Source organism: Trichechus manatus, unplaced genomic scaffold (genome assembly GCF_000243295.1).
Source record: "Trichechus manatus latirostris isolate Lorelei unplaced genomic scaffold, TriManLat1.0 scaffold00113, whole genome shotgun sequence".
In the NCBI taxonomy this organism is placed as follows: Eukaryota; Metazoa; Chordata; class Mammalia; order Sirenia; family Trichechidae; genus Trichechus; species Trichechus manatus.
The window spans coordinates 8,634,566-8,645,778 of record NW_004444049.1 but is presented as its reverse complement, the minus strand read 5'-3'; the positions used below and the strand labels follow the sequence as shown (position 1 = coordinate 8,645,778).

The 11,213-nt window shown below is 41.1% G+C and overlaps 1 protein-coding gene across 1 annotated transcript in view; it reads left to right on the top strand.

Annotated features, from left to right (window-relative positions):
• Positions 1-403: 403 nt before the first annotated feature.
• Positions 404-11,213, top strand: part of ASRGL1 (asparaginase and isoaspartyl peptidase 1) — a 28,673-nt gene continuing 17,863 nt past the window's right edge. Inside the window, exons 1-3 of the mRNA XM_004383852.2 lie at positions 404-468; positions 3,449-3,649; positions 11,005-11,147. Coding sequence (XP_004383909.1) covers positions 3,460-3,649; positions 11,005-11,147 — 333 coding nt within the window. The 5' untranslated portion in view covers positions 404-468; positions 3,449-3,459. The remainder of the gene's footprint in view (positions 469-3,448; positions 3,650-11,004; positions 11,148-11,213) is intronic.

Below are 11,213 nucleotides of genomic sequence, written 5' to 3'. Positions count from 1 at the left end.
ATTACTGTTTTTAATTACATTTCCCGAACACTAGCAAGTCTGCCAAACATCTCCGGCAGAGGAAGGATTTCAATGAGTCCAGTGGCACTTTTCAATTTGCAATTACGAAACCTTGGCAAACCACTTCACGTATCTCGCCCCATCCCCAGCCTCATAACGAAAAGGAGGTTTCCCTGCATCCCGCTAGGAAGGTCGCGTGGGTGGATGAGTCGCGATGTCCCTGTTCAGGGAGTCCGATGGCGAGAGCGGAGCCGGGAGTGGAGACCCCGAGACGTGAGAGGTGACAGTGAAGTCCGCCGCAGCGGGAAGTCGGTCAGCGGTGCGCCGGCCCCGCCTCTGTGCGCAGGCGCGCGAACGGTTGCGGCGGAACGGTTGCTGGCCGAGCGGTTCGCCGGGCCGGCCTGCGGGGAAACCTGGAGGGTGTGCAGGCGGGCCCCGGCAGCCGGGGCCAGGCCTGCGGGTCGCTTGGTAAGTCGGCGGTTCTGCTGGAGCAGCTGCCCTTTACATAAGGCAGGAATCATCTTCCCTCGGTGCCGGGGTTCCAGACGGGAGGATGCTGAGGAGATCCAGCCCTCGGGCCCCACGGCGGGAGTGGGGGGTAGGCAGGAGCAGGTACACGTCTCTGGGGAAACTGAGGCCGGACGAGGAGCCCGTGAGGAGGGGCGGGAGCTCTGCCCCCGGGTGCCACCCATCTGCACACGCGGGTGGCCCAGCATGGGACAGGGGGCAGGTCTCCCGAGACTGAGGCTGGAGGCAGCCCTGAGGAGGGGGTGCAGGCTCTGGGTCTGGGAGCCCCCCGTCCGCCCACCTAGCTGCCAGCAGGTGCCCCAGGCCCGGTCGGGCAGGAGTCAGGGAGAAGGCAGATGTGAGACACCTGTCTGGGGTGGCCTAAGATTTTCCTGCAAATTCAAACCAGATCCAAACCCCACCCCCTCCATCCTAGGTCTCTTAGTTATCTAGTGCTGCTGTATCAGAAATGCCCTAAGTGGATGGCTTTAACAAACATTTATATTCAGAGCACCAGCTCTAGGGAAAGTCTTTGTGGGCTCTGGGGAAAGATCCTTATCTCTTCAGCTTCTGCTTCCTAGTTCATTGGAGATCTCCATATGTCTTGGCATCTATCTTACCCCATCACTGCTTCCTTCACTTGCTTGTTTAATCTCTTTGACTCAAGACACACCCTATACTAATCCTGTCTCATTAACATAACAAAGACAGCCCATTACCAAATGGGATTATAACTGTAGGCCTAGAGGTTAGGAATTAGAACACATATTTTTGGGGGACACAATTCAATCTATAACATTCCACTCTGTGGCCTCCAAAAAATTCATGTCCTTCCCCACATGCAATACACATTTACCCCATCACATCATCCCAAAAGTCTTAAATCAACTCCAAGTCTAAAAATCTCATCTTGTAAATGATCTAAATCAAATATGGGTGAGACTTTAGGCATATTCCATCCTGGGTCAGGATTCCTCTTTATCTGTGAACCTGTGAAATCTAGACTACAAATTATCTGTTTTCCAAAGTACAGTGGTGGAACAGGCACAAGGTAGATGTTTCCATTACAAATGAGAAAAATTGGAGAGAAAGAAGGGATAATGGGCACCAAGCAAACCCAGCAGAACAAATTACATTAGCTCTCAAGACTTGAAAATAATCCTCTCTTCTCTGAGACCATCTGAACAGTGGCCTTGCCCTCTAGACTCTGTGTGTTGGCCACGCCGTCTGGATTCTGGATGGAGGCCCTTCAGCCCTGGGCTTCAACTCCAGCTTCTTGGCCCTCTGGGATGGCAATTCTTCTCCCTTGGCTTTAGGCAGCCCCATTTTCCTAGTCCATCTGAGTGGTGACCCCACCCCCTCGGCCCCAGCAGTCCCCATTCTTCTGCCCCTTGGGCATGGCAGCCCTGCCCCCTCAGCTTTGCATAGTGGCCCCATCCTCCTGGCATACCTTAATGACAGCCCCACACTCCAGAACCAAGTTGGTGAAGACCCAACTCTTTGAAACCTAGGAGGCTGTGGCCCCACCCTTTGAGATCCAGGAGACTGTGGCCCCACCCTTTGAAACAAAAAAGGCCCTGCTTCCTGTGCTCCTTCTGGAAGTTATGCTGATCTCTAAGCTCCTCCAGGGATGGGTCTTGTCTTTTCTTGGAGGACAACAGATGTAGCTCAGTGGCCTGTTTCCTGCCTATAGAATTCCAGAGGCAGACAGCATGCTTTCCTTTTGTTCTTTCTTTGTCCCTTTCAGTCTAAGCTAGTAGTTGGTTAGATCCATCAGTCACAGGCTTAACCTCTTTAACAAAAGATTGCATAGCCTTGTCCTTGGTGAAAATTCTTAGTTTGTGCAACAGAATTTTCCAAATCTTTTAAGTTCTGTTCATGATTTTGCACAGTTCATTTTTAAATCCATCTCTTTCCTCTTGCATTTTACTATTAAGCAGCAAGGAGAAATCACGTGGCCCCTTTATGATCTCGCCTAGAAATCTCATCTGCCAGTTATCCAAGTTCATCACTCACAAGTTCTACCTTCCACCAACATTTGAACACAATTCAGACAAGTTCTTTGCCACTGCATAAAAAGCATCACCCATCCTCCATTGTCCAATCACATGTTCATCATTTTCTTGTAAAGCCTCACCAGAAGCACATTTAATGTCTACATTCTGTTGCTGGCGCCATTTGTGTTCTCTAAGACCATAGAGACTTTCTCTGTAGCTCTCCTCACTTCCTTCTGAGCCCTCACCAGCGCTGCCAACAGTCTCCTCAAGGCAATTTAGGCTTTTACTATTAGGCACCATAAAACTCTTCCAGCCTCCACCCATTACCCAATTCCAAAACTGCTTCCACATTTTAGGTATATGTTAGAGCAGCACTCCACTCTTCCAGTACCAAATTCTGTCTTAGTTATCTAGTGCTGCTATAACAGAAATTCCACAAGTGGATGGCTTTAACAAACAGAAATTTATCTTCTCACAGTTTAGGAGGCTAAAACTCTGAATTCAGAGCACCGGCTCTCGGGGAAGGCTCTCTGTTTCTGTGAGCTCTATCTCTTCGCCTTCTACTTCCTAGGAGATCTCCATGTATCTTGGCGTCTATCTTACCCCATCTCTGCTTCTCTCACTTGCTTGTTTAATCTGTTATATCTCAAAAGAGATTGACTCAAGACACACCCTACACTAATCCTGCCTCATTAATATAACGAAGACATCCCATTCCCAAATGGGATTATAGCCACAGACATAGAGGTTAGGAATTACAACACATATTTTTGGGGGATACAATTCAGTCCATACCACTTGGTCTCAGGTCATTGCCTCTGGCTGCAAACTCTCCCAGAGTAGAAACTCAACCTTGTCCCCAACAAGCTCTCCCGAGGAGATTACGCACCAGAGGGCTTTCTTGTACCCTTTTGGAATGACGCTTTGGTCTTCCTGATCCCTAGGATCTGGCAACATGAATCCTGTCATCGTGGTCCATGGAGGCGGATCCAGCAATATCTCGAAGGATCGAAAAGAGTGTGTGCGCCAGGGGATCATGAGAGCTGCCACCGTGGGTTACAATATCCTCAAGGAAGGAGGGAGCGCAGTTGATGCTGTAGAAGGAGCTGTGATCATACTCGAAAATGATCCCGAGTTCAACGCAGGTAGATTTGCACTGCAACGAGTAAATAATACCAAGCCAGGTTAAGCTTCTCCCCCAAAATAAATAGGACCTTTCTAAAGTGTCAGTGAATCTAATCAGCATTGTGGTAAAACTAAATAAGCTAAAGAGGAGCAATGTTTTCATTTTTCTCTTTTTACCTATTGACCAAGTTACTTTAAGAATTTTTGAACCCATTAATTCACCCTTTTTTTGGTTTGAACGGCTTCATAGAATTCATGTACCAAGAGACTTCTACTACATTTGGCCAGGGCGGGGGAGGAGTGGGGTGGAAGTAGGGTACTTTACATACCATAAATTGTACCCATTTATTTTAAGTTTTGAAAAATGTATACACCTGTGTAATCACCACCACAGTCAAGATTTCAAACATTGCCATCACCCCCAAAAGTTTCTTCTGCACTTCCCAGTCAATCCTTCCCTTGATTCCCAGCTTGAGGCATCCACTGATCTGCTTTCTGTTACTATAGATTAGTTTCCATTTTCTAGAATTTCATATAAACAGAATCATATAAAGTGTGCTCTTTTGCGTTTGGCTTCTTTTCACTTTTTAGAATAATAATTATCACAGCTGATATGAGTATCTATTATGTAACAGGCCATGGTCTAAGACATCTTGCATGATTAGCTTATTTAATCTGCACCATAGTGCTATGCATTAGGTATAATTGTTATGCTTGTTTCTCAGAAGAGAAAACAAAGGCACAAAAAAAAAAAATTAAGAAACTTTCTGGAAGACTTTCATTTCTTCTTTATTTTAAAATAGAAAACCTAATATCTAGGGGCAAAATACTTCTTGGAATTACATCCTTCTTCCTACCCCCAATATCTGTCAGGGAAACGAATTTCAGGTCATCTTAATCAATTAGACATCAATTATTTACTGACTGTTCTGTCCCCTTGACTCTGCTAAGCACTCTTTAACATTTATGCAAAGTCTCACAAGTCAGCCTGACCCTAGGATAAGACGATGCATTTTTATGGCTGTTTTATGAGTTAGAATTCAGCAGCTGGGACCAACCTTGCCAGCAGAAGGAGCAGCTCGCTGTTTGGGGAGCGGCATGGGGAGGCAGTTGTTCAATCATATATGCCTGTTAGCTGTCATGACCCCCTTGGCTAACAAACCCCTACTTATTCACACAGGGCCTTCATTTGAAGCAATTCATTCTGGTTTCCCACCCTCTCTAAAGGAGCAGGATCAGTGATTTGCATGGATTAGGGAACTGGAGCAGCTAGTTCTCAATTCTTTGCTCTGTGCTCAAAGGCCTTCCTTCTGAGCCTCTCCCCTGATGTTGGCTATTCAGCACATTGAGGGAGAAAAAGGTAGAGCTAAAAAGAAGCAAATAAGGGGGCCTTTTCACAGCATCCTGTCTACCTTGAGTTCTTTTGTTTTCCTTTCCCAACTGAGGTTAATGCAAGGCCAGTGGCACTCCCACCACCCTCTGCTTTAGTCCTCTAGAATAACTAGGAATGTTGCACAAGAAGCTGACTCCCAGCGGTTAAAAAAAAACCAAACCCGTTGCCGCTGAGTAGATTCCGACTCATAGCAACCATGTAGGAGAGAATAGAAATGTTTCCAAGGAGCGGCTGGTGGATTTGAACTGCCAGCCTTTAGTTAGCAGCCGATCTCTTAACCACTGTGCCACCAGGGCTCTGCAGTTAAGTTAGGTGGTGTTAATTAGTATTCATGTCACCGTTTATTTAACTGTTCCTAAAAACATTGTCTGTGTTTACATTCTGCTCACATTTCAATATGGATTTTACTTTACATTTAAAGGTTGCTCCATGATACTTAGTTTATTAAAAAAGTAGTTTACCTATTAGACACCAGTGCTGTAAAAAATTTAACTTTTAGAATTGACTGCTAGCAGTATTCTTTAAAGACTTACTTAGATTGGCAACCAAATAATGACCTTTTGTTTTCAATGGAGTTGAGCAGTATTTAGCAGTACTTTAAATAGTTGTTATTTATTCTTCTGCACTCCAGTTTTATAAAATGTCAAAGAGTCTTTGCGATTACAGAATTTTTTCATGCATCCACCCTCTTTCTGAACTCCTTATAATGTAACATCTGTACGGTGTAAATCTAGTGGAATCTAGGAATTTTGTTTGTTTGGTTGGTTTGGGGTTTTTATTTGGTTTGAAGATTCTCAGGTGATTCTGAGATACAAGCAAGTTTAGGATCCACTAGCCTAATACCACACAATTTTAAGAGTTCTGTTTTTTTAAGTATAATTTACATACAGTAAAATTCTCATTTTTTAGTGTACGGTTCTACGACTGTGACAAACACATGTAGTCGTATAACCAGCCACAGTTCCATCACTCAAAAATTCTCCCATACCCCTTTGAGTCTACCCTTCCGTCCAGCTCCTGGCAACAACTGATTTGTTTTCTGTCCCTACAGTTTTGCCTTTTACAGAATGTCATAAATGGAATAATACAATACGTAGCATTTTGAATCTAGATTCTTTCACTTAGCATAATGCTAAGTGCTAGAATATGAAAATTCAGTTGATTTTTTCAGCTTGTTAATTTGAAATATAGATTCACAGGAAGTTGCAAAAATACTACGTAGAAGTCTGGTGTACTCTTATCCAGTTTTCCCCAGTGGTTACATCTTATGTGACTGTAGTATAATATCAAAACAAGAAAATTGACATTAGTACAATGTGTTTGTATAGTTTTGTGCCTTTATATCTCATGTGTATAGGCAGTCCCCAGGTTATGAACATTCGATTTATATACAGCCCATTGTTATGAACCAATCCCTGTAAAGCCTATTATTTTAAAAATTCAAGATACATACAATGGTTCATAATAACAAATGGGCGCTACTTTGCAATGTGCATCAGAACGTTATTACTGTATTATTATGTTGAAGATGTTTTAGTGTATCTAGAAGTGTTTCTTTAAAGTTCTTGTGCATAGAAAGGTACACTATATACTATATACTAAGGCAAAGATTTGACTGACATTAGATACGAACTGTACCTAACTATTCTGACTTACGTACAAATTCAGTTTAAAGGCAGATTTAGGAACAGAGCTCATTCATAATCCAGAGATTCCGGTAACCACAATCACAGTCAAGATACATTAACTATTCTATAATCAGGAAGATCTCTATGCTACCTTTTATAGCCACACCTACCTCCCTCTTGATTCTTCCCCAACTCCTTGCAATCATTAATCTGTTTCCCATCTCTATAATTTTACCATTTCAAGAATGTTATATAAATGGAATCATACAATATGTGACCTTTGGAAATGGCTTTTTTCACTCAGCATAATGCCCTTGAGATCTATCCAAATTGTTGCCTATATCAATAGCTTGTTCCATTTTATTATTACTGAGTAGTATTTTCTGGTATGAAAGTACCACAGTTTATTTAAACATTCATCTATTGAAGGACATTTTGATTATTTCTAGTTTTTGGCTATTACAGATAAAGCTGCTTTGAACATTGATGAACAGGTTTTCATATCAGCAAAGTTTTCATTTCTCTCAGATAAATGCCCAGGAGTGCAATTGTTGGGTCATATAGTAGACAGCATAGAGTTGGGTTATATTTTTTATCCATTTTTTCAATATCTGTCTTTTAATTCGTGTATTTAGAACATTTACATTTAATGTAATTATTGTCATGTTAGAGTTTAAGTCTACCTTTTTATTTTCTATTTGCTCCCTCTGTTTTTGTTTCTCTGTTTTCTTTTTCCTGCCTCCCTATTGGCTACAGGAACATTTTACATTTTTCAGAATTCCATTTTGATTTACCTATAGTGTTTTTGAGTATATGTATCTCTTTGTGCAGATTTTTTTAGTGTTTTCTTCAGTATTACATTATATGTACATCACAGTCTGTTGGTGTTGATATTTTTCCAGTTCAAGTGAAGTGTAGAAACCTTACCTCCCTTTGTCCTCTTGTTATAATTGTCTTAAATATTTTCTCTATATAATTGAGAACCACATCAGTTAATGATATAATCTTTACTTTAACTATCAAACAATTTAGAAAACCCAAGAGGAGAAAGAAAGTCTATTGTATTTACCCATATTTTTACTCTTTCCTTGTTCTTTCAAGGAGCCCTGGTTGCTCAGTGGTTAAGCACTCGGCTGCTAACCAGAAGGTCAGCAGTTCAAACCCACAGCCACTCCACAGGAGAAAGATGTGGCAATCTGCTTCTGTAAATATTTACAGCCTTGGAAACCCTACAGGGCAGTTCTTCTCCATCCTGTAAGATTTCTGTGAGTTGGAATTGACTCACTGGCAATGTGGTTTTTTTTTTGTTGTTGTTGTTATTCTTCTTTCCTGATGTTCCAGGATTCCTTCTTTTATCATTTCCTTTCTGTTTCAAGAACTTCCTTTAGCCGTTCTGTTACGGTAGATCTGCTGGCAATAAATTCTCTTAGTTTCACTTCATCTGAGATTATCTTGATTTCTCCTTCATTCTTAAAGGATATTTTCACTATATGTAGAATCCTGGATTGATAATTCTTTTCTTTCAACACCTTCCGCACTCAGAAAAATGTTGTGCTATTTCCTTCTGGCCTCTATGGTTTCTGGTGAGAAATCCATTGTCATTATAATCGTTTTTCCCCTATAGGTAATGAGGTGTTTCTCTCTGTCTGCTTTTAAGACTTTTTCTGTCTTTAGTTTTTAGAAATTTGATTATGATGTGACTTGGTATGAATTTCTTTGGGTTTAATCCTATTTGAGATTTGCTCAGCTTTTTGAATCTGTAGGTTTGTGGCTTTTGACAAATTTGGGAAATTTTCAGCCATTATTTCTTCTAATACTTTTCTGGTGCATTCTCTTTCTCCTCCCCTTCTGGGATTCTGGTGACATTAATGTTGGATCTTTTGTTATCATCCAACAGGTTCCGTAGGCTCTGTTCATTTTTTTTCCCCCAAACTATTTCCTCTCTGTTGTTCAGGTTGGGTAATTTCTATTCTCTCTCCAAGTTCACTCATCCATCCCTCTGTATTCTCCATTCTCCTGTTGAGCCCATCAAGTTTTTTCATTTCAGTTATTGTATTTTTCAGTTCTAAGTTTTCCATTTGGTTTTTCTTTTTATCTTCTATTTTTTTGCTGAGGCTTTCTATTTTTTTCATTTGTTTCTAGCTCGTTGCTCATTGAAGTGTTTATATGATGGCTACTTTAAAATTCTTATCAGACAATTCCAAAATCTGTGTCATCTCAGTGTTGGCATCTGTTGATTGTCTTTTCTCATTTAGGTTGAGATTTTCCTGGTTCTTAGTATACTGATGAGTGATTTTTTATTGTATTGTGGACATTTTGGGTATGTGTCATAAGACTGAATCTTATTTAAGTCTTCTATCTTAGAAGGCCTTCCCTGACACTGTGCTGATGGGAGAAGGGAGGTATCAACTTGATACTGACAGGTGGAGGTGGAAATCCAGGTTCCCTGCTGGGCCTCCATTGACACCTGGGGGCAGGGAGGGATACCTCATTACTGCTGGGCTAGAGTAGGAGTTAGCGTCCCCACTAGGCTCCACTATAAGGGTACTGCTGGCTTCATATGGTGAAATGGGAAGTGCTCCTTCTTTTGTTTTATTTTTAAGAATTTGTATAGAGTTGGTATTATTTCTTCCTAAACGTTTGGTAGAATTTGACAGTTATATTGCTGTGTCTTCAAATTTTTTAGTCTTTTCTGCTGTAGTATCTAATCTGCTGTTAATCCCATACAGTGTATTTTTAATTTGACTTTTTTTTCATCTCTAGAAGTTCTGTTTCGTCCTTTTCATATCTTCCGTATTTCTCCTTGATGGGCTCATGTTTTTCTCCATGTTCTGGCACATATGGAATATAGTTATAACAACCGTTTCAATGTCTTTGTCTACTAATTCTATCATTTATGTTAGTTCTAGGTCTGCTGCTATTGGTTGTGTTTTTTCTCCTCATATCAGTTGTATTTTCCTGTTTCTTTGAATACCTAGTAATTTCTTAATGGATGCCAGACATTGTGAATTTTACCTTGTCAAATGCTGGATGTTTTCCTATTCCTTTAAATATTCATGTGCGTTGTTCTGAGAAGCAGTTAAATTCCTTAAAAACAATTTGATCCTTTCAAGGCTTGCTTTTAAGCATTGTTCAGTGGGAACAGAGCAGCCTTTAGTCTAGCCCTGATTTTGACCCCTCCTCCTCCACCACTGATGAAAGACACTTCTTAGTACTCTACCTGATGCCCCATATATTAGAAGGTTTTTCTACTCTGGCTTGTGTGAACATGAAGTATTCCCAGCTCTGTGTGAGCTACAGAGATTATTTCACCAATTCCTTTCTGTTGGATTTATTAATTTTTTTAAAAAAACTAATTTTAAGAAACTTATTTGTGTTATTGTTAGGTGCTGTCGAGTCAGTTCCAATTCATAGTGGCCCCGTGTACAACAGGACAAAATACTGCCCGGTCTTGGGTCATCCTCACAGTCGTTGCTGTGTTTTAGGCCATTGTTGCAGCCACTGTGTCAGCTCATCATGTTGAGGGCCTTTTTCTTTTTTGCTAACCCTCTGCTTTATCAAACATGATGTCCTTGCTTAAATTCTAAGTCTTATAAAATTTTCTAGTTTAATTTTATCATTTAACCCTGATAACTGTTTTTGTAAAATTAGGTTTTATTTGGTACCACTAAGGCATCAAGGGATGGTGGAAAATACATGAGCTTCCTTGGCGTAGGGAAATGGCTATCTAATCCACAGACCTGGATTTGATTCCTAACTCTTCACCAAGTAGACATTTGATGTTGGGAAAGTTGCTTTTTTGGTTTCCTCATCTGTTAGATTGGTATATAATTGGAGCAGCTAACACTTGTTGCATGCCTATACATACCAGGCACTATTCTAGGTGTTTAACATGCATTTTCTACCTCATTGATGGTTGTGAGGATTAAATGAGTTAATGTTCTTACCGCATCTTATAGATAAGGAAACAGGTACAAAGAAGTTAAGAAACACAGCTAGATTAGTAGGCATTATCTAGGCAGACAAAATCGGAAAAAGGGTGCTAGTGGTAAAGGGAGCAGCATGTGCAAGGGCACAGAGTAATGAGCGCTTATGGTACATTCAAGGAAACCTAGTAATTCAGTTGAATGTAGCCTAGGAGAGGAGATGAAGCTGGAAAAGTGGGCCAGAGGCCAGATCAGGAAGGGCTTCAGGCTTTATTGTATAGGCCGTGGAGTGACAAGTCATATTTGTGTTTTAAAAATGTTCCTCTGACAATGGAGTAGAGGATGAATTAAAGGGGACAAATCAGAACAAATTCTGAGGCCATTTTTAAAGTCTTAATTCTTGCTTTTCTACGTCTTTTCGGTTTTAGGTTGTGGGTCTGTCTTGAACGTAAATGGTGACGTTGAAATGGATGCTAGTATCATGGATGGGAAAGATCTGTCCACAGGAGCAGTATCTGCAGTCCGCTGTATAGCAAATCCCATTAAACTTGCACGGCTTGTTATGGAAAAGGTATATGTGACGGAAGAATCCTTTTCCTAAGGAATTGCTGCTGCTGTGTTTCAGTGACTAAAAAGG